General features: G+C 61.7%; 1 protein-coding gene across 16 annotated transcripts in view; it reads left to right on the forward strand.

Moving 5' to 3' along the window:
• The first annotated feature begins 1,100 nt into the window (after positions 1–1,100).
• PLEKHA6 (pleckstrin homology domain containing A6) overlaps positions 1,101–24,860 on the forward strand; it is a 43,871-nt gene continuing 20,111 nt past the window's right edge. For 5 of the 16 annotated variants that reach the window (XM_061362919.1, XM_061362925.1, XM_061362918.1 and 2 more), the window contains exons 1-3: positions 1,102–1,252; positions 1,556–1,632; positions 2,276–2,333. In XM_061362919.1, the coding sequence (XP_061218903.1) occupies positions 1,170–1,252; positions 1,556–1,632; positions 2,276–2,333 (218 nt within the window). In that variant the 5' untranslated portion in view covers positions 1,102–1,169. Of the gene's footprint in view, positions 1,253–1,555; positions 1,633–2,275; positions 2,334–5,018; positions 5,173–10,950; positions 11,329–13,701; positions 13,763–17,763; positions 17,786–18,711; positions 18,900–23,997; positions 24,300–24,860 lie in introns of those variants that run through there. The other 11 variants (XM_061362916.1, XM_061362920.1, XM_061362917.1 and 8 more) reach the window with 9 other exon arrangements.

Genomic DNA, 24,860 nt, shown 5'->3' on the forward strand with positions numbered 1-24,860 from the left:
GCATTGACAGGAGAAGCAGAGCAGGGCCCCTAATCTTGGGGTGCATCACGGCAGCATCGCCCCGGGGCTCCTGTGGTCGTTAATCCGGCGGTGATTGATGCTCTGTGGATGGGTTCACTGATGGTAACTGATAGCAGTGGTGTGACTGGGGTCAAACTGGGGCAGGTTCTGTGTCAGGCTGTTCCCACCAGGCAAAAAGCCCGGTGTTGCAAACCCCAACACACAACGTCATTGACAGGCGCCATGGGAGCCTGTGACCTCCTCAAGTCCTATCCATGGCACGTGTGGGACACAGAATGGAGTGTCCGGGATGCTCAGCCCTGTGGCATCGCTGCCTGCGACACCAGGGTCCCCTCCGATGCTCTGTGATGGGCTCGCTGGGACTCACCGGACGTGTTTTTCTCACCCAGTGTTCAAAGCACCACAGGAAGAGCTTTTCCTGAGGCTGCAGGGGAACTGGTTTCCCTGAGTGCTGGCTCTGATGTGAGGAATGAGCAGAACCAGCCCCTTCCTCCCCGCTGTGGGGACCAGCTCTGAGGCCTGACCCAGCATCTTCCTCCTTGTGCCATGAGAAGCTTTGCCGAGGCGCCGCTGAGGCAGGAGGGCAATTGCCTCCTTCGCAGCCACCCGGACCCCACCTTTCCCCTTAAAAGCCGTTTAATTGAGGGCTAAGAACAAGCAGAGAGAAAATACCCGCGGGGCAGCTCCGAAAGCGCTGCAGATAATCATCAGGGTGCCCTACATAGAGCCTGGGCTTGGCTGCGACATCAGACGGGGCAGCAGAACCTGCCATTGTTTGAAAGGAACAGGAGAGGGAAGTACCCACTCCGTAATTACTCACCCCGAGTTAATGGGTGGTAATTACACCGAGTAGGCAGCGGCGGGAGGAAGCGGTGACGGGGCTGAGCCCTGCAGAGTCATGGGGCGAGCTGTGCCCCAGCAGCCCGGCTCGCAGGCAGGGTGTCAGCCCAGCTCCGAGGGGGTTAACTTGATGGGTTTGGTTGGGAACTCTTCCCTTCTCCCTCCCTCCTCGGTTATCCGCAGCAAACAGAGCCCGGCTGGAGGCTCGGAGCTCAGCAAACTCCTGGGGGGACCCGGAGTGCTTGGGCACATCCCAAGCCCGGTGCTGGCCCCGCTCTGTGCCTGAGCCCCCCCCCGTTGCTGTCCCCATGGGGGATGACATCGACTGGCTGGACCTGCCGGGCAGGTGGACCTACGGCGTCTGCGGGGATGGACGCATCTTCTTCATCAAGTACAGTCCCTGCTGTGGGATGGGGATTGAACCGGGGTGTAAGGGGATGCTGGGGGGGCTGCAGGGGGTAGGGGGGCTTAGTCTGGGATGAGAACAAGGGGTACCCCTTGCTGCAAACCTTTGCACTTGGCTGCTTTCCTATCGCGCACTCCTCTCTTCCACGCCTGTTCTCATTGGGTCACTGCTGCCCCAAGCCTGGTGGATGCTAAAACCTGATCCTTCCATTCCTTTGTCTGGAAGTCACCACTGGTGACGGGAATGGGCTCCCCGGGTGCTGACATCCCCGATCCTTGTCTTCCACAGCGATGAGACCAAGTCCACGAGCTGGGTGCACCCCAGCACAGGGTACTCCATCCAGAGCGGGCACTTCTCCTGTGCTGGTAAGGGACGGCTCTTGGGTCTTGGTGGGTGCCCTTTGCCTTCCCCAGGCATCAGAACCTGGAGATGTGGCGTTACAGCCCCCAGCAAGGCAATGGAGACCCCAAAAAGCTGAGCCTTGAATGTGGGGAGGGCTGAGAGGGGTTGAATGATGCGCACAGCTGTGCCCTGTCTCCTGGGCATGGGGTATCCAGCTTGAGAGGGGGTTTGGGGGGGGCTTTTAAGCGTCACCTTCAGCAGAGAGACTCCTTTGTCGTCTCAGACCCATCACTGATGGAGAGGGGACCCAAACTGCTTTAAAAATGCAATTTGAGAATGTAGAAACCCACTACGGCAGGATGGAGCATCCTGAACGGGTCAGGAGCATCCCAAAAGGGTCAGGAGCATCCCAAAAGAGTCAAGAGGGTACCAAAAGGGTCAGGAACATCCCAAAAGGATCAGGAGCATCCCGAAAGGGTCAGGAGCATCCTGAAAGGGTGAGGAGCATCCCAAAAGGGTCAGGAGCATCCTGGAGCTCCCTGCCTGTGTTTCCCTGCCCTTCTCTGCGACTGTTCCTGGTAAAGCGGGACCTTGGTGTGACAGTGTGGAGGGCGATGACTCCATGGGGTGATGGAGGGTAACCCTGCTTCTGCCTTGTCCTTCCAGGGCTGCCCCGAGGCTGGGAGGTGGACACCACAGTGCACGGGGGCTTCTACTTCATCAAGTAAGTGAGAAGGGGTCTGGGGGAGAAGCTTCTGCCTCTTGCTCGCACCCTCGGCTGCTCCAAGTCCCTGTGTCCAACCTGGCCTTGAGCACTGCCAGGGATGGGGCAGCCACAGCTTCTCTGGGCACCCTGTGCCAGCGCCTCAGCACCCTCACAGGGAAGAGCTTCTGCCTAAGAGCTCAGCTCAGTCTCCCCTCGGGCAGGTTCAAGCCATTCCCCTTGGCCTGTCCCTACAGGCCCTTGTCCCAAGCCCCTCTCCATGTTCCCTGCAGCCCCTTTAGGCACTGGAGCTGCTCTCAGGTCTCCCCTTCAGGAGCCTTCTTTTCTCCAGGCTGCCCCAGCCCAGCTCTCTCAGCCTGGCTCTGTGTGCTCTGAGGCCAGGCTGCTGTTACCTGTCCCTGCATGGCCATGGTGGTCCCTGTACAGGGACCAGGCCCAGCTTTGGGCTACATCCTGCACCCAGCTCCTGCCTCTGGTGCTGCCGGGACAGGCACAGGAGGCAGCTCCAGTGCCAAGTCACTGTTCCAGATGCAAATGTGTGTTCTGAGGGCAATGAGAGCTGCAGGGTGGCGTGGGGTGAGCCAGGCAGCCCCCACCCTGCATCAGCCTGCAGGGAACGGTCCCCTGGAGCCCAGGGAGGGCTTTCTGCATGGCTCTGCAGTCCCGATGCTCTTGGGATGCAGCTCAGGGTCCCCAGGGCAGGCAGTGCAGAGCTGGCTGTGCTGGCTGTGCTGAGCGTAACTCAGTGAGGCTCTGGCCCGAGGTGCTGCTCCAGGAGCTCCGGTTCATCCCAGTGGGTTGCTCCCCATTGCCTCTCGCCCCATCCCTGCCTCCAGTGCAGGAGCTGGGACCCTGGCGGGGTGATGCTGGTGTCTAGACACAGAGCTGCAGGGCTGCGAGCCGGGTCGTGCTGGGTGAGGGTGTTCCAGACGGGATCTTTGAGCCCGTTCCTATCTGCAGGTCCCTCTGTGTGCTCAGACAGCCGTAAACCGGGCGAGAGCAAAGATCCCAAGGGCTGCAGAGAGCACCGGGATTATCCGGTCTAATCTGTCGAGCAGAGCCAAGGTGTCCTTGGATCAGCCCCACATTGGGTCGTGCAGCCACAACCATCACCACGGTGGGGATCCCCTGCAGGCGGGCTGGAGCTGGTGTCTGCAGCACGTCCGGGATGCTTCTCCATGGCAGGGGATGTCCGTGATTCCCTGAGCCCCATGGTGGCAGGGGATGGTGCTGGGGAGCAGGCCTGGGCTGGAGATGGCAGGCTCCTGTCATGGCCAGAGCTGGTTGCTGTACCCCCAAGGAGGCATTGGGGCTGGTGCATGCTCTGCGCCTCGCTGCATACAGAAACAGACTGGTTGGGGTTGGAAAGGACCTTAAGGTCACGTAGTTCCAACCCCCTGCCACGGGCAGGGATGCCTTACACTGGCCAGGACCCAGCTGTGGAGAAGGGAACCGCTGGCTCCATGTGATGCTGGTACCTGCCTCAGCCAGCTCAGGGTGCAAGGGAGCAGGGGGGGCTTAGAGCCACCCCATCAGGTCCCTGCTGCCTGTGGAGCAGGGGACAGTGGCCTTGGTGAGGGGACAATGTGGAGCTTTAGGGATGCTGGGGTCCTTCTGCCAGGGAGGGATGATCCCACCCAGCGCTGGGGGGAGGGGATCGAGGGGGAGATACAGGAGGCAGAGCATCCTGTGAAAGCCAACCCCCTCCCCAGCCCCTAATGCCGGGTGGTTAATGGGGGGATTATAGGATCAAGGGCAGCCACTGGGTTTTCCTTCCTGGAGAGCACACATCTCCAGGCTGGTGAAGAGTCCTCCCAGCCCTGCCTGGGCCATTACTGACCCTTGGCACGGCCCAGGGTGGCCTTCGAGCTCCAGAGAGCAAGCTGTAGTTGCTGAGTGTTTTGCTGCCTGTCCTCTGCCTGCTGTATCCTGTCCCTAGGGAGCAGATCCCAGTTATACTGCCTGATCCACTGCAGCGGGTCCCACAAGCCTGCCTGGGGACAAGCGGGCTCCCCTGCCCCAGGAGATTTAGGATGTGGAGGGAAGTGTGGTCATGGTTGATCCCCTGATGCTGGGATGCAAGGGAAAGTATGGCTCTGGCTGTCCCCTGATGCTGGGATGGATGCAGGAGGAGCACAGTGCAGGCTGTCCCCTGATGCTGGGATGGATGCAGGGGGAGCACGGTGCTGGCTGTTCAAAGCCAAGTTGGACGTAGTCTTGGGTGAGATGGTTTAGTGTGAGGTGTCCCTGGTGAGATGGTTTAGTGTGAGATGTCTCTGCCCATGACAGGTGGGTTGGAACTGAATGATCTTAAGGTCCTTTCCAACCCTAATCTATGATTCTGTGATGCTGGGATGGATGCAGGGGGAGCACAGTGCAGGCTGATGCTGGGATGGATGCAGGGGGAGCACGGTGCCGGCTGTTCCCTGATGCTGGGATGGATGCAGGGGGAGCACGGTGCCGGCTGTTCCCTGATGCTGGGATGGATGCAGGCTGACGCTGGGATGGATGCAGGCTGATGCTGGGATGGATGCAGGCTGATGCTCGATGGATGCAGGCTGTCGGCGCTCCCCGGGGGGGGGGGGGCACATCTCGGTCCATTCCCCCCTCCCCGGTGCTGCCGGGAGGTGCCGGTCCCGTTGTCCGCGCTGCCGGGGGACGGCGCGGCCCCCCCGCGGTGCTCGGTGCCAGCCCGGCGTCACGTGCCGCTCGGTGGCCCCCGAGCATGCCCAGCTCCCGCTCGAGCTGCGGCTCCGGCTCGGGCTCGGGCTCGGGCTGCCCGGGAGGATGCTGCGATCGTAGGCACCGGGGGGGCCCCGGCCGCTGCCCGCCCCGGACGGTGAGTGCCCGCAGCGCGGCTCCCTGCATCCTCCTCCTCCTCTTCCTCCTCCTCCTCGGCGCGGCGGGGCGCAGAGCATCCCCTCATCGGGAGCAGGGGGAGCGGGCTGCGCGCTGGTGCTGTCTATGGGGGGGGGGGGGGAACTACCGCCCGCCGGGGGTGCTCTGAGCGCACCCCATGGCCAGGGCAGGGTGTGCAGTGGGGACCAGGCTCCCCCTCATACCGGTGGCAAGTGAGCCCCCCCCTCCCGAGCTGTCCCCGCCGTGTGTTCTTGTGCTGTGTGCTCGTTTGTGCCCCCGGATCCCCACCACCGCCGGATGGGGTCTTCCAGGTTGGACTCAAGCTTTGGGAGAGACCCGGCTTTCAGAGCTCAGCACCCCGAAACCCCTATGATCATAACGGGGGGGCTGGCATGGGTCAGAACCCCACCAACCCCGCTGTGCCTGGCTGCTTTGCTGAGGTCGCAGCCAGGATGGGATGTGATGGATGGAGCCCGGGATGTGATGGATGGAGCCCGGGATGTGATGGATGGAGCCGGAGATGTCGTCTGGCGCTTCCCAGGGACCCCAGTGCCTCCTTGGCCTTCGCGCCTCCCGTCTCGCTGCTGCTGCGAGCAGGGCGCCTGCCTCCTCCTCCTCCTCCTCCTCCTCAGCACAGAGCAAGGGCGAGCCTTGCCTCAGGGATGCCGTTGCCTGTGAGATGCCTCCGTGCCCCCCCCCCGGCACGGAGGTGTCTGGCGGTGCCGGAGCCGCTGCCCCGCGCCGTCAATCGCAGCTTTGTTGGATCTGAGGGAGCAGGGTCTGGTTTATCCCATGATGGGGGGCATGTTCCATACGCCACGAGTCTGTGAAACCCCAGCCGGATGGGTCCGCAGGGACCGTTCTCCCCTATGGCTCGGTGTGGACCCCCTCTCTGGTCCCCCTCCATCACCTCATTGCGGGGTCTTTCTGTGATGCGGTGTGGGAGGGTTGAATCCCAGGTTTGGTCCGTGCTGCCTGGCCCTGCCATCCCACCGTCACGTGTGCCACGGTCCCTTGGGTGCAGGGGCCCAGCTCCCCCGTCCAGATGGCTGCGTAATCCCTCCGTGCAGGGAGGAGAGAGGGAAGCAGCAGCAGGGAAGGGATGCGAGGCCATCCCAGCGTGGGGAGAGGTGCCAGGGACCGGGCACGGAAGGAACCCGGGTGGCATTTGCTGGAGGAGAAGACATCTTCCAGGCAGGAGAGGCCGTTTGTGGCGCTGCTCTGCAGCCGGGAATCAGCAGCACCCGTTGGTTTCTCCCACATCTCCACGTCAAGAGCATCTGCATCCCGCTGCTCATCCCACCGTGCATCCCTGGCTGGGAGATGGGGCTGCTGCACTGTTGCTCCCAGTATGGCTTGTCCTGTGGCACACGTGTGTGCATGCACCCGGCTCTGTATGTGTGTGTGGCTGCTCCGGTACCCCTGTATCCCTCCTGAAGGAGATCTCCTGTCCTGTTCTGATCTGCACCGTCCTGCTTGTCCCCTTCACTCATCTGGGACAGGATGAGGCTTCCTGGTGGAGCTGGGGGACACCCATCCCTGTTGCCCATCCCGATCCAGCTCCTTGGGGAGCCAGAGCTGGGATTAGGAATCCCACCGAGGGGCTGGCCGAGGCATTGAAAATCACACGAGCAGCAAAGCCTCGGCCAGAGCCTGCTCTGGGGGGAGCAGCCCCGGCACCCCCAGCCCATGCTGGGAGCCCCATGGGCACCCATCCCACTGCAGCATCCTGGCCCCGAGCACCCCATCACTGTGCCCACATCCCTGCCTGTCCCCTGCCGTGTTTTCTTACCGAGTTCCCATAGAAACCAGCGGGAGCAGCCGCTGGGCTGGCGGGAATGAGGGAAAGGAGGCAGAAACGGGCAGGAGCAGGCAGGAGGGTGAGCTCCATGCTTGGATGAGCTGACTGCATTGGGTACTGATGGCTGCGAGGGTACCAGTGTCCATGCTGCTCCGTGCCGTGGGGATGATGCGTCAGCATCACCCTGTCTGCTGCCCTGGGAAGACTGCATGTGTGTGCACATGTGTGTGCATGTGTGTGCGCACAGGGCCTGCCACTGGGCACAAACACCAACCCCGATGGGCAGTGTGGGGCTTAACCCCCTCCCAAAGCCACCTGAACCCTCAGCAGCCAGGCAGGGGCTTGGGTTGTTCCTGCTCCATCTTTGCCCCTGGGAATCGGCTGGGATGGGGATTTCTCCTGCCTGTCTTTGCTCGCTGGAGGGGGAGCAGCTCCATCGCTGCTCCTCTCTCTCATACATTTGTAGTAGCATCCCCCTCTTCTGTTTTCCTTAGCTTGAAACATGATAATCTGCAGCAGGCAGAAATAGTACAGCGAGGGATGTGCCATCTCCCCGTTATCCTTGTTTCTCTCTGGGATCTGGAAGCTCCATGCAGCTCCTTCCACTATGGTGTGGTATGGGGCTTCACACATTGCCAGCCTCCAAAACCAGCCGGGTTTCCCTGGCATCCCGCAGATGGGATGATGGGCAGGCAGGGCTCTGTTTCCCCCCAGCTCTTCCCACTCCTTTCAGCATCCGAAGGTGGAAAACATGCTGGGAATGGCTTGTTTCTGTGGGGGCAGGTCGGGGCTCTCCTGGTTTCCGTCATTGCTCTGGTTTGGTTGCAGTTTTCATTGCAACGCGGGAGCTGCGGGGTGAGGCTGCTCCGGTCGCGGTATGCAGGGAATCAGGTTGTGCCCTTAATCCATGCATCCACCAAAGCTCTTTAATAAAGATTCAAAGTCACCAAGTTCTCAATTAAGGGATGAGGCAGCTCCTGATCCACGTTTCTGGGTCAGTTGGAGAAAGGCCATTTAGGACCTGGTGGTTGCTTCCCTTTGATGTTTCTAAAGGAGAGGTTCCTCTCCTCTTTGGGAACACGGCTGCTCCTGGCCACAGTGCTGGGTGATGCCCCATTCCCCTGGGATGCTCCAGGCACTGCCACCAGCACCACCAGCTCCTGCCACTGCCGTGCTGCTGGGTGAGAGCATCCAGCCCAGCCCTGGGGCTCAGTACTCAGCACCAGGGTCCCCTGCTCCTTAGCGCATGCCCATGGGTGGTCTGGACCCTGCCAGGGCCCCCCTCTGCTCTCGAGGGTGCTCCTAACCCTCTGTTTACCTCAACAGCAGCCACTTGCATGGGTGTTAATTGCAGGAGCTGGCAAGGCACTAATTAGGGGATAATGAGATGGCTTTTGTGTGTGGCTGGCGCTCCTCACAGCCACCCTAATACAGACACCCTGCTCCATATCCGTGTCCATGATGTCCCTGTGCCGTCTCCTGCTGCCGTCGCTTCCCTTTGCCAGGTACCACCCTCCTCATCCTCTTTCCCTTGGGATCTGGGGCTGGGGACTGCAGCTGGGATTGTGGCGTGTCCTGAGAGCATCTTCCTGCATCCTCCCCCTTCTCCAACTCCCGTCTTCCTCCTGTGGCTGCCACCACAGAGCCACTGGTACCTGATGGGCAGTGAGATGCTGTCCTTCCCTATGGAGCCCCCAAGACCTGGAGCCTCTCATTTGCTGGCAGCCAGGTAATGGCCATCCAGCGCCGCGTTCGGAGCAGGCGTGTGGCTGCTGATGGCCTCTGCCACACGGTGGGGACACAGGGGATGGATGATGTGCTGCGGAGGAACAGCCAGGACCAGTCTGGCAGCCCCGGCAGCCCCAGCACCCGCCAGCCCTGCTCAGCCGGTTCCACGCTGCTGGGTGATGCTGCACAGGGACCCGCACCCCAGGGCCCTGCAGCACAGAGGGGCTTGGCTCTGCCCCCCCTTTGCAGTGGGGTTCATCTGCTCCATGAGCTTCCTGCACTGGAACTCCTTTTCTAGCCTTTATTCTTGCAGAGAATTTGACCATGAGGCTGCACCCTCAGGGCCCAGAAAGGGGAAACATCAGGAGGTAGAAATCTGCTGCTTTCGCCTTTGTTTGATGATTTTAAAGCCAATTGCATGGTTCCAACCTGCTAAATCTGGGGTGCTGGGGGGGACCCTAGGCTCATGCTCCCATCTCCTTTGCCATCCCAGTTTCACCGGCACCACTGTGTGAGCATGGGGGATGATTTCCTTCCCTGTTCTCTTATAAATGCCTGTTTTGTGGATGTGCAAACGCAGTGACCTTTCACAGAGCCCCGGCTCTGGCTGCGGCTGCTCTCCCTCTTGTCAGGGAGATGAGGATTCCGAGAGCAAACCCCAGGGCCGCCGGGCTCCAACACTCAGTTGGAATTGCCGTGATGAGTTCCCGGAGGGAAGGAAGCGCTCGTTTCCCATCTCTTCCCCTTGTGCCCGGAGATGCCAGGCTCTTCACCAGCCATCAGCGCTGCTGCTTCGCATCCCATCCTCATCCTGCCCACATCTCCCTGCTCGCTGTGTTCTGTTCTTGCTGTGACCTTGTCCGTGCTGCTGTCACAGGAGGCTCCGTGTCCCTGCAGTGCCTCAGGGTGATGGGGCAGAGGGTCCAGCTCCTGTCTGTCCCCTTCCCCAGTGTCCTTGGGCACAGTGGCCTCTCTGGGCTGTGCATACCCTGTGCTAACCCCCAGGGATAAGGTGGGAGCCAACAGGAATGTTATCGGTGCAGTTAAAGTTCACCTCATGTTAGGAGTTGGAATGGGCACGTGCTGCAGGGGTTTGGGGTGCCTCAGAGCTCTTAGGGCTCCTCCAGCTTCCAGCAGGATGCTTATGGGCAGCAGCACAGACCCCAGCTCCCAATCCCATGGGAATGGGGCTCAGTGGTAACATCCCACTGCTGGGGTGAGGAGGGGATGTTGGGATGCGGCTGATGGTACGGGGATGGACGGGTGAGGATAGTGGGATGGGGCTGGTGGGACAGGGGTGCTCCTCACCGAGGCAGAGCCATTGGTGGTGCTTTTGGGGTGCCAGGGGGGCTGCAGGGGAGGGCGGCCAAGCAGGGGCTGTATCAATGCCTCTGGGGAGAGGCAGGGAGCTCCCAACAAGTGGGGAAACCGAGGCACGGAGCCAGCACAGTGGGGATTTGCTCCGGTGACCTCTCCCAGGGCAGGTTCCTCCCTCTGACGTGTCCCGTCTCCAGTGTGTGGGGTGCGCCGGAGCACGCGTGCTCTATCTGGCACCCACAGTCCCATTTCCTGATGGGGTTTGGGTGTTACCATCCCGTAATGAGTCTCTAATTGCTCTCTAATGAGGCAGCAATCCCGCGGCAGGGATTGCACTTGAAAGGGCTTCCCCTGGTCCCGACTGCTCCCTGCAGCCCCCCCAGCATCACACCCCGACCCCCATCCTCCGCTGCATGGTGCGGGGGGGGGGCTCAATGCTGGATCCATGGAGCGGGATGGAGAGATCCAGGGCTGGATATCCGGGCAGAGGGGGCTGCTCTGCACTTGCCCCTCTCCCAGTGCTCCCAGTGGGTGGCACTGGGGGCACTGGGAGCTGGCACGTGCCTGGCAGCCTGCCCCAGCTCCTGCCAGTGCTGCCTTTCATTCCCTCCTGGCATCCACCCCGCTGCCTCCAGGGCTCCTTGGGGATCTCTTCTGCCTGTCCCGCTGGAATGGCTGCTGCCGACAGGGTCCAGCTTGCCCAACCTCTTGCCCATCATCATTCCCTGCTCCCACATTGCCCTAGGGGCAGAGCCACCCCATCCTGGCGCAGCATCCCTCAAACCCTGCAGCGCTGTTTCCCTCCGATCCCATTTAAATCCCGCCACCCTGCAGCCGGAACGGAGAGTGCTGGGTATTTATAGCCTGGCACGGATGCTGGGAAGCAAACATGCGTGGAGAGGGGGGGAGGTTGTTTTGGTCTTTTCTTTTTCCCTAATCCTTCTCTTTTAAAGGCCAGGGCGGCTCTGCTGGAGCTGGGGGTGCCCACACACACACTGGCAGATCCCGTGTGCAGGATTGGGAATGGGACCACACATTCCAAGCATCCCATCCCCTCCCCTCGCCGTGCCCAGGCATGGTTGAGTCGGGAGGGAAGGAGGGAGACGGGGCTGAGCCCCCATTGTTTGGGGTGTCCCCAAGAGCTGCTTTTTCCTCCTTGGTGTTGGTTTGCATCCTCCTGCCCGGGGATGTGGGATGCTGAGCCCAAGGGGGATGCTCAGCCCCTGCTTCCTGGCACTGCAATGAGGGGCAGCGAGGAGGAGGAGGAGAAGTGCTGCGAGGAAGGTTCAGGTGGGTGCCAGCCCCGGGTGAAGCCCTGAGTCCTGTGCTCAGGGCCTGTGGGGCTGCTCTCTCTCCTTTCAGGTCGGTTGAGCAGCGATCATCAGCAATTCCAGCTTTTATTGCCAGCCTCATGCACTGCGTGCGCCTCCTCCCTCCCCTGCCAGGCTTGCACTGACAAACGATGGGAGGTTTGGGGGGGGGTTCATGCTTATTTCCCTCTCCCACCCCTCCATGTCAAGCGGATTGAGTGATTCATAAACAAGAGGCGATGCCTGGAGTGTGAATGTGATGAATCCTAAAGCTCATCGAGGTGAGAGGCTGCTTGCGTGCTGCTAAGGGGGTGTTTGGGGGTTCAGCACCCCTTAGCCTTGGGGTACAGCGCCGAAGAAGGGTTTGTGATAGCAGCAAGGCTGCAGGGGGCCTTATCTTATCCCTGGGCTTATCACCAGACATGCTCGTGCTGCTGATAAGCAGGACCTTGGGTTCAGGCGCGGGTTGCTGTTGCTGGGGAGCGATGCTCTGTGTCCCTGTGCTGCGGCAGCAGGGATGCGGTGCAGGGCTCAATGCCCTGCTCATGGGGGTGCCACGGGTGTGGGGTATCCCCCCTGTGGCTGCTCTGCTGCATGGGTGGATGGAGGAGGCACCCTTTGGTGCATGAATGGTGCAGAAACAGGAGCTGGGAGCAGTTTTTGCTCCTCTTTAAGCAAAAGAATGTACAAAACTGCCTGTTTTTTGGCCAAGATGACTGGGCTCATCTGGCTGGTTAACTAGGAGTGGTATATTCAAAACACCTGAGCCTATGCCAGCAGGAGCCCTGGGCCTTGCTGCTGGTCTCTGCTTCATTCCCAAGGGACTTGTGGTCAGCTGGAAGAAGACTATTTTGGGTGCTGCTAGGCCACATTGGTGTGCATCAGAGGAGCCAGAGAGGGGAGATGGTGCTGCCCAGAGCCAGGGTTGATTGTAGGGCACAATGGGTGCTGTCCCAGTGGGGCAGGAGGACCTGCTGTGGGACCAAAGTCCCTTGGGATGACCCTGGGGAGGAAATCCCTGCCCGAGGCCATCTCATCCCCATCGAGCCCAGTCAATCCAGGCACTCCAAAGGCAAATTTGCTCTTCCAAAGTACCTTTACCGGGTGCTGCATGAGGGATGGACCCACAGTGCTGGTGCCTGGGAAGGGTCCAGTGCGGCAGCGTTTCAATGGGGTCTATGGGGATGGACATGTCTCCCACTGTTCCTGCCTGGGATCAGGCAGTGAGTGCTCTGGATGCAGGTGAATGGGGCGCTGCCTGCTCATAAACAGGCTGTTATTGTTTGTGCACAGCCCGGCAGCGCCTTGGGGCCGCTTGTGCAACCGGGGCGGGGAGCTGGCTCCCAGTGCTGCCACCACGGCACCCCGGGTGGAGGGATGGATGGATGGGTGGATCTATGGTGGATGGATGGATGGACGGACGGATGGATGGATGGATGGATGCTGGAGCCAGCACTGGGAACCCCAGGCTGCACTCATGAAGAGCCCCCAGCCATAAGCTGCTGCATGAAGATGCAGTCACATGATGGGGAGGTCCCCATAGATGTGCCCACCCTCTTGGTGCCATGGAGTGGTTTCACCCCTACCCAGCAAAGCAATTTTGGGGCTCCCTCCCCTTTCCCATAGGCAATGCCTGGGAGCATCCCCGCTCGCCCCGCAGGCTGGAGCAGGGGTGAAGCAAGCACAGCCCAGCCTCACCGATGGTATGTGGCCGCCCCGGTTCTGGGCTGCCGGTGAGCCTGGAGAAGAGAGGAAAACAAGGCAGGGTTTTGTGTTCCTGGGTTGTTTCATCCAGCACAAGGAAGTCCCACGGTGCAGCCACGCTCTGGCTATTGGCCACCGTGGTGGCCATGGTGAGGCTCAGCAGGGCTGGTGTGCGGCACCTCACACCCCAGTGCCAGCAGCCACCCCAGCAGCCGATCCAGCACGGGGTTGAGTCCCTTTGGGCTGTTTTATGAGCTTAAACATGCACTTCCCAGCCTTTCCCGTATTGCTGGGTTGAGCACCAGTGCTGCCCACTGGTGGGTCCCAGCCCTATTCCCAAAGCACGGGGAAGCAGACTTGTCCACAGCATTAAAATCCCATTGGATCACAGCATAACCCAGTGTCCATTGAGCGCACTGGGGGCCAGGACTGGTGTCGGAGGGTCTCGGGCAGCGGTGCCCGGTGCCGTGGCTATCCCAGCGCAGGGCTGGAAGGTGCCTGGTGTGGCCGGGAGCAGTGGGAATGACGTGAGAGCGGGGTGTGGATGTGTGTGTGTGTGCTCAGCGCCTGTTTATATAGGAAGGAGCCAACCTCCAGCTTCAGGTTTCAGACCTCGCTTATCGGACGTGGCGGCTCCCGGAGGCCACCGGAGCTTCTCCCCCTTTACCAGCTCCCACCTGGGCACTGAGCCCACTGCCCTCGAGCACCCGGTGAGCAGGGAGGGGGAGCCAGCAGTGGGTGCTGTGCTGGGGTAAGGAAGGAGCCAGGGGGGATGGAGGAAGAGCCCCCAGCGCTGGGATGGAGATGGAGGGGTCTGCACCGTGCCGGGGCATCCAGAGGGCTGGGTTGTGCTGGGGGACGGCTGCAGAGCCATGGATGGGGTAAAGGGTTGTAGGGAGGGTGGTTTTGCTTGCGGATACAGCCCTGGCCATCAGCACGGGGAGAGGGGGGTGTTTGCACCATGGGCAGGGATGGGCAGCGCATCCCACGGGGCACGGGCATAGGAAAGCCCGGCTGCGCTCTCCCAGGGGTTAAACTCCTCTCATGGAGCTCAATGGAAGGTGTGGCAGCGAGATAAGGCTGGCAGAGCCGGGAGTGGGGCAGAGGCACCCGGGGCGTACACACAGCGCCCTGCTGCTTCCAGTGCTGCCAGGGAAGTGGGGATGTGCGCTGGGATCCTGCCCACCCGCTTCAAAGCTGGGATGCTCGGTGGGATCCTGCCCGCCCTGTCCATGGCTGGCAGGGGCTGTGCCTGCGCCCTGTGCTCCGGACTGGCTCTAAAGCCGGGGGGAGCTGCTGTCCCTGCCCTTGGCTGGGAATAACGCTGCAATCTCCTGGAAGTGCTGCTTAAAGTTGCCTCTCCTCCCCGGGGAGAGACCCAGCTGCCCGCCCGCTTTGTGCTGTTTAAAGGGATGGTTTAAGAAAGGCTTTTTTAAAGCTTACCCTGCTCTGCCTCCCTGGCCTTTCCTGAAGCCTGGAAAAGCCCCTTCCTCCCTGGACCCTCCCACCCAAACTGATGGGGTGGTGGTACCAGTGTCCTGCCAGTGCTGGAGGATGCCCCAGCATCCCTGTCTGGCAGCAGCGTGTGGCTGTTGTAGATCTCTGGTCGCTGTGGTTTCCATCCCGTTGCTCCCAGGGATGGACGCCAGGGGGAAGGGGTGATCTCCCCGCTGTCAGGGCAGTGGGTTCATGGCTGAACCTGATCCTGGCACCATCCTGCTCCTTCCTCCCCTCTCCCTCCAGTGCCAGTGGGGGAAGCGCCAGGCTCCGAGCTGGTCCCTGCTCCCAGGGGCCTCTCCTTCAGGTCCTGCAGGGCCACTCATTAACCCTGTGACAAGGAGGAACCTTCAGCTGCTTCTGGTGATGCCCAGCATGGCACAGAGCAGGGGTGTCCCCTCTGCGGGCCCCATGTGGTGCCTGCTCCATCCTGCTGGGGCACGGAGATGCGTGGAGGGGGAGAACACACCAGGGCAAGTCAAGGGCATGGCTGGCTTCTTTCCACTCACTGGTTCCCTAAGGAGCTGAGGCTTGTGACCACGTTCCCTTGGCTGTTCCCTTGATTCCCTGTGTCCTCTGGGCTAGATTGAACTGGAGACACCGGTGGATGTGGAGCATCCTCCCCTGACCCAAACCCACAGGAAAGCCAGAGCCACCGTGCTGCAGGTGCCTGGAGAAGGGATCTCCCACCTCTCCAGCACCCAACTGCTCTTCCCACATGTATTGCCCCATCTCTGCCTTCTGGAAACTCAGCACAAGCCTCCGGCTCTTCGCAGAGCCGAGCAAACCAGTTCCTGATGGAGGGCAGGCACAGCGCTTGCTCCCCTCCATGAGCATCCTTGCAGGCACCCTGCAGGCAGCCGCAAAGGGCTGTGCCACCACCCCAAAGCCATTGCCAAGGGACTTTACCAGGCTGGGAACGACCCAGCTCCACCATTGTCATGCTCAGGAATCCCATCCTCAGCTTCCCTCCGTGGGCAGCGCTTGTGGATGCAGGGCCAGAGGCAGCAGGGATGGGCTGTGCTGCAGCCAGAGCCCAATGGCTGCATCTGCCCATTGGGATGATGGGGTGATACTTGTTTACGTGATGCTGGGGAGAAGGGGGAACTGGCAACAGGCTCATTTGCAAATGGGATTTCTGGGAAGTGGAAGGCTGGCGTGCATTCAGCCTGGAATTGTCCTGGTTTCCAATTGGAAACATCCCACGGTGACTAAACTCCAGTCAGGGGAAGGTCTCGTTCTGCTGAGCTGACGCCGCGCTACTGAGCCCTGCTTTCCCCCCATCAAATTCCTTGCTTTCCCCTCGCAGCTGCCCCTCGGGGCTGTTGTTGCCTTCGTGCACTAATTGGGACGCAGTTGGGAAGCTGGGAACAACCAGTGATTCACTGGGAAGGTGTCCCCAGCTGCCCCGGCCCTGCCACACCAGGGTGTGGTGGGTTGGGGCTAGCAATAACAGCGGGGTTGTCCCAACCAAGGGCAGCAAGGGCATCGCTGCACCCATCCTGGCACTGGTGCTGATGGCTGGGTTGAACCTTTAATGGCTGTTGGAGGAGGTGAATGGTGTGATATGGGGAGCATGAGCTGCTGGGGGTACTGGATGTGCCCCTTGGGGGCTGTGTCTCAGGATGGTTGTGCTGGAGACCAGAGCTTCCAGGTCCCCTGGGTTGTGTCCTCCCCAGGTCTGGGGAGGTTCCCACTCTGTACATGGAGGCTCCGGGACTGTCAGAAAGAGTTGGAGGCACCCATGGGTGCCAGGCTCAGCTCCTGCCCATGGCAGATCCTCACCATTGGCTCTTTGCAGGCACTTGGGAGCACTTTTGGGAGCACTTGGGTGCCCATCGCACCCACACCATGATCATGGGCTGCTCCCGGGGCTGCGGACCCCAGGGTGGGAGAACCTTGGCCAGCCCCGTGCTCGGGAGCGAATCAGTACAAGGCACTTGCACAACCGGGGTGCGCGCGCTGTTGCATCACAGCTCGGTTACAAGCTGTTCTGAGGCCTGCGGAGGTACAGGAACAGATCTAAAAATGGGAGAGTTACCCCATATACCTCCATCACACCCGTGCCAACGTCAGGGATGGGTGGCACAGCCCGGGGAAGGCAACTGGGACGGGAGCTGGGGTGCTGGGGAGGAAGATGATGATGATGGGCTGCCTGCTATGACAACCTGCTGCCTGGACCAGCTCCACCGCGGCACAGGAGGCAGAGCCTGCTCCTACCCAGGGGTAAATCCCCATGGGCACATGAGACCATGAGGGAGCCCTGGGGTGCAGGAGCCATGAGCCATGAGCGTGCTGCTGGCACCCTCCCAGCCTCGGCGCTCCGACAGGCTTGGGGCTCGGTGCCGGCACCGCGCGGCACAGCCGGCTATGCCAGGAATGCGCCGAATGAGTCGGGACTTGACTGCGGGAGGTCAGGGCGCTGAGCAGGCCGGGAGCTCACTAGAGCCAGAGCTGCTGCAAGCCCCTACCCCAAAGCCCCGCTGAACCCCGATGCGGGTGATGCGGTGGCACTGGCGCTGTGTTGGTGTTGGCCGTGTTGTGCCCCCTGCACCCCGGGGTGCTGCTGTTCCCACTTTTCATCCCTCTGAATGCATCTGTTTGCTAAAGCAGCCAAGGGAGAGTGGAGAATGGGTGATTTGGGTAAAACCAGGCAAAAGCACAACGGCTGGTGGAGCCCAGGCTGAGGCTCGCCCCAAGCCCTACCCCGGTGGGCTCAGTGGTGGGAATAGGAGCACCCGGCTCTGCAGAACCCCAAGAGCAGGGCGAAGCTCAACAGCAGCACCCAGCATCACTGCTCCCTGCTCTGGGCCCTGTGCCCTCCACGTGCTCCCAACTCGGGCTGTTTGCTTGTGGCTTCATGTCCTGCGTGGATGTGGGGAATGGGAAATGCAGAAGCCGTGGCTGTATCCAGAGGGATACACCCCGGGCACAGGGAGCCGAGCCCTCCTGCCGGCAGCGGGTCTGCTCAGCCGCCGTGCCTGCAGTTATCCCCAGCTCATTCCCATCTGTGGGATTCTTTAGCCATTTGATGGTCTCCTATCATGATTGAAACCATCCCACAGCAGCTCCCTGCTCCCGGCCGTGCGGGGTGGTGCCGTGCAGATGTTTGTCCGAGGTTATTTAGGAGCACTCGCAGCCCGGCCGCTCCCGGGGCCGCAGCTGGGGCTGGGGAAGGCCAAATTCCCTGCGGATCCGTGTCTGAATGGTGCTGTGACAGCGGGGTGCCGTGGGCTGTGAGTACCTCCAGAGCCGGGGAGCCCATGGGAGCTGGGGTGGGGATGGGGAATGAGCCCCTTCCGTGTCCCTCTGCGTTTGCAGGGAAGTGCAGGCTGGAATGGGATGTTCCTGGGGCAGTGGGGATGCTGACACCGACTGGACGGACGGGGGGGGGACGACAGGGATTTGCTCCCATTGTGCAGGGCTGTGCAGAGGCAGAGCAGGGCTCTGCTGGCTCCAGGCAGTGGCACGGCCGGAGGTTAATCATTCAACCCCTCTGTGGGTTGGGTAACGCAGCAAGAGGCAGGGGGGTGACGGGGACATCTGTCCCTCCACGTCCCAGACCTCGGGCATAGGAACAGCCTCTGCTCCTGCTGCATCCCCTTCTCCATGGGGATGATCACAGTCCCAGGGGTACCGCAGCGTGCAGGGGACCCTGGCATCAGGGTGCTGGCAGCATCGAGTGCCAGCTGAGCAGCAGCCTCGGGAGCCAAGAGCCGCGGCTGGGTTGTAAACACGCTTGGATAACGTTACAGCCATTGATATTCCTTGGAAAAGCTGTGTGAGGGAGAGCTCCGAGACCCCTGAGCTCCAGCACTGAGGCAGGGAGGGAGGTGCTTCCTGCCCCACTCCTCAGGGGGCAGAGGGCTGTGGGGCTCAATCCTTGGCACGGATGCTGCTGCTACCCCGAGGATGGGGAGAGCAGGGGCTCCTGCGGGCTGAGCTCTGGTGGCTCGGCTGGATGCAGAGGCAGGGTACAGTGCCTGGGGTATCCCTCCTGGGGTCCATGCGGCCGAGGGAGCAGGTTGGGGTGCATAGAGACCTGATGTGCTGCGGGAATGGGGTCCATGGGGGGGGGGGTGTGGATCTCCACGGACACCCCGTGGCATCCCTGCAGTGTCCTGCTGTGCTGATACAGGGGCTTTGGACACAAGCAGAAGATGCTTCCCCGTGCTGGTCCCGCGCGGTGCCGAGGGGGTTAAAGCTGCCGGCAGCCGCCGTGGCTGTTAATGATTGATACCAATGAGGGTGTCCACGGGCTCGGAAGGAAACCATCCACCCCGGCGGCGGCTGCGGGAGAGCCGCGGGCTGGGCCAGCGCCGGAGACCGAGGGGACGGACGGGATCACCGGTGAGTGGTTGTGAGCGGCGGCACCGGCCACGGCACACGTGGGCCATTGTCTGCAGGCACCGGTGGCCGAGAGCAGCCGGGTGCTGGGCACACGGAGCACGGGGAAGGCATGGGGATGCCGCGGGGATTATCGGGGGTGATGGGTTAAGCAGGTGCTGAGGATTTGTTCCAGTAGGATTTCGCCAGCGCCGCTGCCATAATCCCGGCTCCTGACCTGACCTGATTGGGGCCGGGTTTGTTTTGATGCCAAGCTCCACTGATTGCTTGGGACAGGTATTTCTGCCCGCTGGAAGTGGTTTCTTAAAGAGCTTAGTGGAGGTTTAAAGCAGCCAGGTCTGGGGCCAGCTTGCGGCATGGAGGCTGCATTAGTGGATCCCCTTTAGTGGGGTGTCACAGCTGCCCAGGCACCCCCATACCCCCAGGCTGGGTTTTGGCAGCAGCACCAAGCCCAGCCACAGTTGGGCCGAGGGAAGGGGGAAGCTCTGCAGCTCCATAGTGATTACAGATCAGTGGGAGGCTGTGGAGGGCAAGGGGAGAGGCTGAAGGATCACATCCTGATCTGATAAATGCCCTTGATGTCTTGGGCCAGCTGATGTGGGTCTGTCCCATCCCACGGTGGCTTGGGGAGCCCGGTGATCCGGTGCACATGGGGTTTGGGCTCTGTCCCTAAGGAAAGAGGATGGAGTGACACGGTTTAGGCTGCCAGGGCTGTCACCGGCTCTGCCGTGGGTCCTGGGCCACCCCATCGCATGGCTGTGACGCTCCCCAGATGTCACCCCACGCATACGGGATGCTGCTGCGCCTGCCCCAAGCTCTCCACCAACGCGTTTTGGCCGGGGCCTGTGCCGGAGCCGGGGTTGCCGGGGAGATAAAACACAAACTCCGGGTGCTTTTTGTGCCTTTTCCCAACCCCAGCTGGAGCGGGAGCCGGGAACTCGCCTCCCACCTCCAGCCATGCCGGCTGCCAGCAGCCGCTTTGTTCTCTGGAAATCCCCGGACTTCCCCCTGCTCCCGGCCATCCCGCTCTGGCTCCGTATCCCATTCCCCCTCCCTATGGACCGCGGCTGCTTGGGATGTCCCTGCTTGGGACACGGCTCCAGGTTGTGTGACGGTGGTGACGTTGCCCATGGGCTGTGGGTGCGCGGGAGCCGCCGTCCGCCCTTGCCAAGGACTTTGCCCGGCTGGATCCAGCTCAGGGTTTTCTGCCTTCCCTCCTGGCAAGGATCCCATGGGACTCATAGGGTTGATGGAGAGCATTGATGGAGAGCGTGTGCTTGTAGGAGCGGGGGTAAAGCCTGGCCATGGTGCTCACTGCCTGCAGCAGGCAGGCACCGTGGTTTGGGGTGCGGGTGCTGCTTGGCTGTGCTGGATGCTGGAGCCTGGGTTTGTTAGCACACAGGGATGCACTGGCTCCTGGCTCCATTCCTTACGGCCTTGGTGCCGGAAACGCTTGCTCAGCTGGATGGCGGGGCCGGGATTAGGGCAGGGATGAGCTTATGGAGGAGAACCGGCTGCTGGTCCCTGAATGGGGCTGGGCTGGAGGAAAAGGGAGCTCTGGTTTTAGAGCGCCTGCTTTATCCCCAGAGTGCTGCAGATCTGGCAGGCACTGGGATTCCCAGGGCTGCCATCAGCTCCAATGAGCCCATGGCAGTGCCCAGCCAGGCACAGGGGGTTCCTTGCTGCTCTTCATCCCGCATTTGCCTCCGGGGATGGAGAGCCGGAGCCAGAGGAGCAGCCTTGCTGCTGGCACATGTCCCCCGGCTGCAGCAGCTCCGCCAGACCCACTCGTGCTGCGCCTGAAGAATTGAGGCTTTATTCCTTATTTTCTTCCCTATTGCATCCTGAACACATCCTGCACCAGTCCCACGGGGCTGAGCCGAGCCCCCTGCACCCCCTGTGCTGCATGGGGCAGCCCCAGGAGTGCAGGGGTCTGATTTATTAGCGTGTTGTAATGCTTTTGTTCCGCGCCGGGCTCCCTTTGCAAGGACTCAGCATTTGCACTTGCTCGTCTGACGGTGAATGTTCTCCTTGCAGGGTGCTGGGGTGACCCCACATCCCTTCCCATGGGTGCTGAGCGCTGCAGTTAACTGGGAGAAAACGGGTTTCCAAGGGCTCTGCTCCGAGGAAAGGGATGCGGCTCGGGGGGAGAGGGAGAGGTGAAGAAAGGGATAGAAAAACAGAGGAAGGAGGCCAAGCACAGGGCGTGTTTGGCCGGTGGCCACCAGAGCCCCTTGCTTGGGAGCTGCCTGGATGCTGGCCCTGAGAGCAGGATAACACCTCCAGATGAGGGGTTTCACTGTTGTTTGGGGGGGAGGGGGGGGAGTGTTACAGGCACCGTTTGCTGCTGCCGTGGTCCTGGGCTGGCAGAGCCCAACATCCCGGGGTTTGCTTCCCTGTATCCCCCTGCTCTGCTCTGGATTGAGGGCTTGGCAGGCCCTGAGCTGCTCCTCCCCTCCTCCTGCTCGCAGCCGCCAGATAACAGCCCCGACGCCCCGGGGATGGCCGCGGCGCAGGGATGGTTCCCATTAGCTGATGTCTGTTACATACCAACCGGGGGGCTTTGAGGGCTGCTTGGCTGCATCCATCTTACAAGATGGGATCTTGGCTGTCAGCTTCTGGGGAGAAACCCCCCGAGCTCAGCGAGCTTTTTCCAGCATCCCCCTTTCCCCATGAGGATGGGTCAGGATGCAGCCAGCATCCTGCCCAGCAGCAGCACCACTGGCATCACCCACTGGTGCTTTGTCCCACGGCATCCAGGGTGCACCAAGCTTTCCCAGTGCTGGGAAGTAGCTCCGTGCTTGTCCCCATGTCACCTTCTTCCCAGCTGGGTGGTGTTAATGCTCTCACACCCTCAGCTGCAGGGAGAGCAGATATAAAGCAGCTCAACCTCCTGCACCTAGTGCAGCTCCTGCTCACACTGCAGGGTGATGTGGGTGCATTTATTCCCTTCTCTTGCTCTTTACCTTGATGAAAAAGCAAGAGGAGGTTTAGAGGGTTTGCCTTTGATGTTTTCCCTGTGGAAAAGCACTGCTTTCTCCTCCACAGCCCTCCCGGGAGGTCCAGATGAGCCCCTTCATCCCTGAGCTGCTGCTCAGAGCCCTGCAGCGTGTCTGCTCCTTGGGCCGTGGAGGATCCATGTCCCTGCCCTCCCTCTCATACTAATGAGTGTGAAATAGCCCAGCTGGTGCATGGAGAAAGGAGCCTGCTCCAGGCTTTATCTGAGCTGGGATAAAGGCTCCCGGTGCACCCCCTGTGCCATTAGGGGTGATGCGGAGGATGCTACGGCTCCAGAACACCCAGGAGCAGCTTTTCCTGCTCCTGCCACACTGTTCCCAAGGCTGCCATCCCCAAAAGGGCCACAGCTCTTCGGTTGGCAGCTCCTCTTCCTCGGTGGCGGGTGAGCATCAGCTTTGTCACAGAGCAGAAGGCTGCCACGTGCCTGCGGCTGTTGGGGAACCTTGATCCCCGTCTGCTTCCCTGCAGAGGGTGGTGGTGGCTGAGTGAGGAGCGGGTGAGTTGCTGCTGCTGGGACATGGGGATAAGCCAGTGCTGGTGGGTTTGACACGGGTAAACTGAGGCTGCTGCTGCCCGGTGTTGTGGTGGGTCCATGCGTGGCTGGTGGCCAGCAGTGTACCTGCAACAAGAGCAGGAATGGCACCACTTGGTTCCTGCATGCATGGAGAGCAGCTCTGGCCCAGGGTGCCCCAAAGGGATGGATTTAGCTGGTTTGGGAGCAGTGATGCTGTTGGTTGGCACATCCCCCTTTAGGCACTGGAGCTGCTCTGAGGTGTCCCCAGAGCCTTCTTTTCTCCAGGCTGAACAAGTCCAGCTCCCTCAGCCTGGCTCCATAGACCTTAGAGCAGCTCCAGTGCCTAAAGGGGCTGCAGGAAACCTGGAGAGGGGCTTGGGACAAGGGCCTGTAGGGACAGGGCAAGGGGAATGGCTTGAACCTGCCCGAGGGGAGACTGAGCTGAGCTCTTAGGCAGAAGCTCTTCCCTGTGAGGGTGCTGAGGTGCTGGCACAGGGTGCCCAGAGAAGCTGTGGCTGCCCCGTCCCTGGCAGTGCTCAAGGCCAGGTTGGACACAGGGGCTTGGAGCAAGCTGCTCCAGTGGAAGGGGTCCCTGCTCATGGCAGGGGTTGGAACTGGGTGAGCTTTAAGGTCCCTTCCAACACAAACCACTCTGCTCATGCTGGGGTTGTGATTCCCATCCCTGGCTGCTTTTCACCACCCTCCTGTCAAGGACCACTTGTGCCAGGCGAGGAGCAGTGGGAGCATCCCTGAGCTGGACACTGGTGCTGGCCCAGCGGACAGACAGGGCTGGTTTCCATGATGCAGTGGCTGGGAGAGGCCGGGCAGCACCGCGGGTGAGCCGTGTCCCAAGGTGGTCCGGGGGTGCTGGTGGAGCAGGGATGTGCTGTGATGGAGCCCAGCTGGCTCTGCGTGCTCCGCTTCCTTCTTTGGAGGTTTCTTTGAACTGTCAGCGCTGCCTTTCCCCCTCCCTCCCTCCCTCCTTCCCTCGGCATTATCCTAACAGCCCTGATGTATTTGCATTCGCCTTCCCAAGTGCCGTGCCCATTCGGAGGGTGGGTCCCCCCCATCCTGCTCCTCCCCACTCCCATCCTGCCGGGGTGTGAAGCGCTCCCCGGACTTTTGGGGGTGCTGAAGGGGTTGTTGGTGAATACCCTGCGTGGTGCCACCCCCCGTGCTTGCTCGGTGCCTGCTCCCATCCCGCTTCCCGGGATTTTCTCTTGGCGTGACCTGTGCAAGAGGCAGCAACGCGGAAGGGGAGGGGGGGATGAGGATGGTTTGGGGACAGCAGCAGGGGGAAGGGATGCAGGCGGTGAATCCAGGGCAGCGACAGAGCTCATCTCAGCGCGGCTGCCTCAGCGCCCTGACATCCCCCCTCCGTGCACTGCTGCCCTACGGTGTGGGGGGGGCCGGCAGCCCCCCAGTGCTGTCCTGCCCCATCCATCCCTCCCTCCCTCCCTCCATTGCTGGCTGCTGCTCCCTGGCTCCGCACCTGAGCTGGGGGAGGCGGCGAGCGCAGCGCTGCCCTTCGCTTCTCCTCTGCGCGGGGACGCGAGCGGGAGCTGCTTGTCCCCATCGCTGCCGCACACTGGGGGCTCGCCAGCCCCGGCCGCACCGGAGCTCCCAGCACCAATGGCACCGGCGCAGGGCTCGAGGGGGGGCACCGGGACAACCGGGAGAGGACAGTGAGACCCCTCGCTCGCTGACAGCATCCCCGTGCGGGGCCGGTGTCCCCATGGCATGAGCCATCCTCTCGGAGCGTGCTGGTGGCACAGGGTGCCCACCGCGGCCATGCCGGGAGCCGGGGGCCGGCGCTGAGCTGGGAGGGCCCTTGGCATCATGCTGAAGTTCCGGGCAGACCGGAGGGTGAGGTAGGAGCATGGGGGTGCTGTGGGCAGGCGGTGGTGGGGGACCCTCAGCCCCGGGCAGTGGCTGCTGCATTGCAGTGCTTGGGAGGTGATGGGATCGCGGGAGTTTCTGGAGCGGGGTCAGCCCGGGGAGATGTGCTAAGGATGCTCCCCGGCTTGTTCCTGGGGTCTTGCCATATCCGGGGCTGGAGGGAGGCTTGGGGTGGGTGGCAGGAGCAGCAGCGGGGGGTGTGGAGCAGGGTGGGTGTCCAGGGAAAGAGCGGGATTGGAAACCTGCTGCGGCGCAGGGTGATGGAGGGGATGTCCCTGGCTGGGGGTCAGGCACGCTGGAGGCTCCCAGCAGCCCCCACTTTCCAGGGCTGGTGTGGTCGGGGTGCTGCTCGCTTGGCATTTGCATGGTCCCTGTGTATAAGCACCGTGGGGGGCTGGATCCTGCCCTGTACCACTGTGGTGCATCCCTCCAAAGTCACTTGCTGGGGATAAACAGCCCCAGCCCTGGGTGGCAGAACCCCCTTTTCTGCTGTGGAGGCATGGATTGGGCAGGCTGTTCCCATGGATGACTCG

Source organism: Neopsephotus bourkii, unplaced genomic scaffold (assembly GCF_033783945.1).
Source record: "Neopsephotus bourkii isolate Nb327-2 ecotype Australia unplaced genomic scaffold, CSIRO-AGI_Nbou_v1 NB_1139, whole genome shotgun sequence".
Classification (NCBI taxonomy): Eukaryota; Metazoa; Chordata; class Aves; order Psittaciformes; family Psittacidae; genus Neopsephotus; species Neopsephotus bourkii.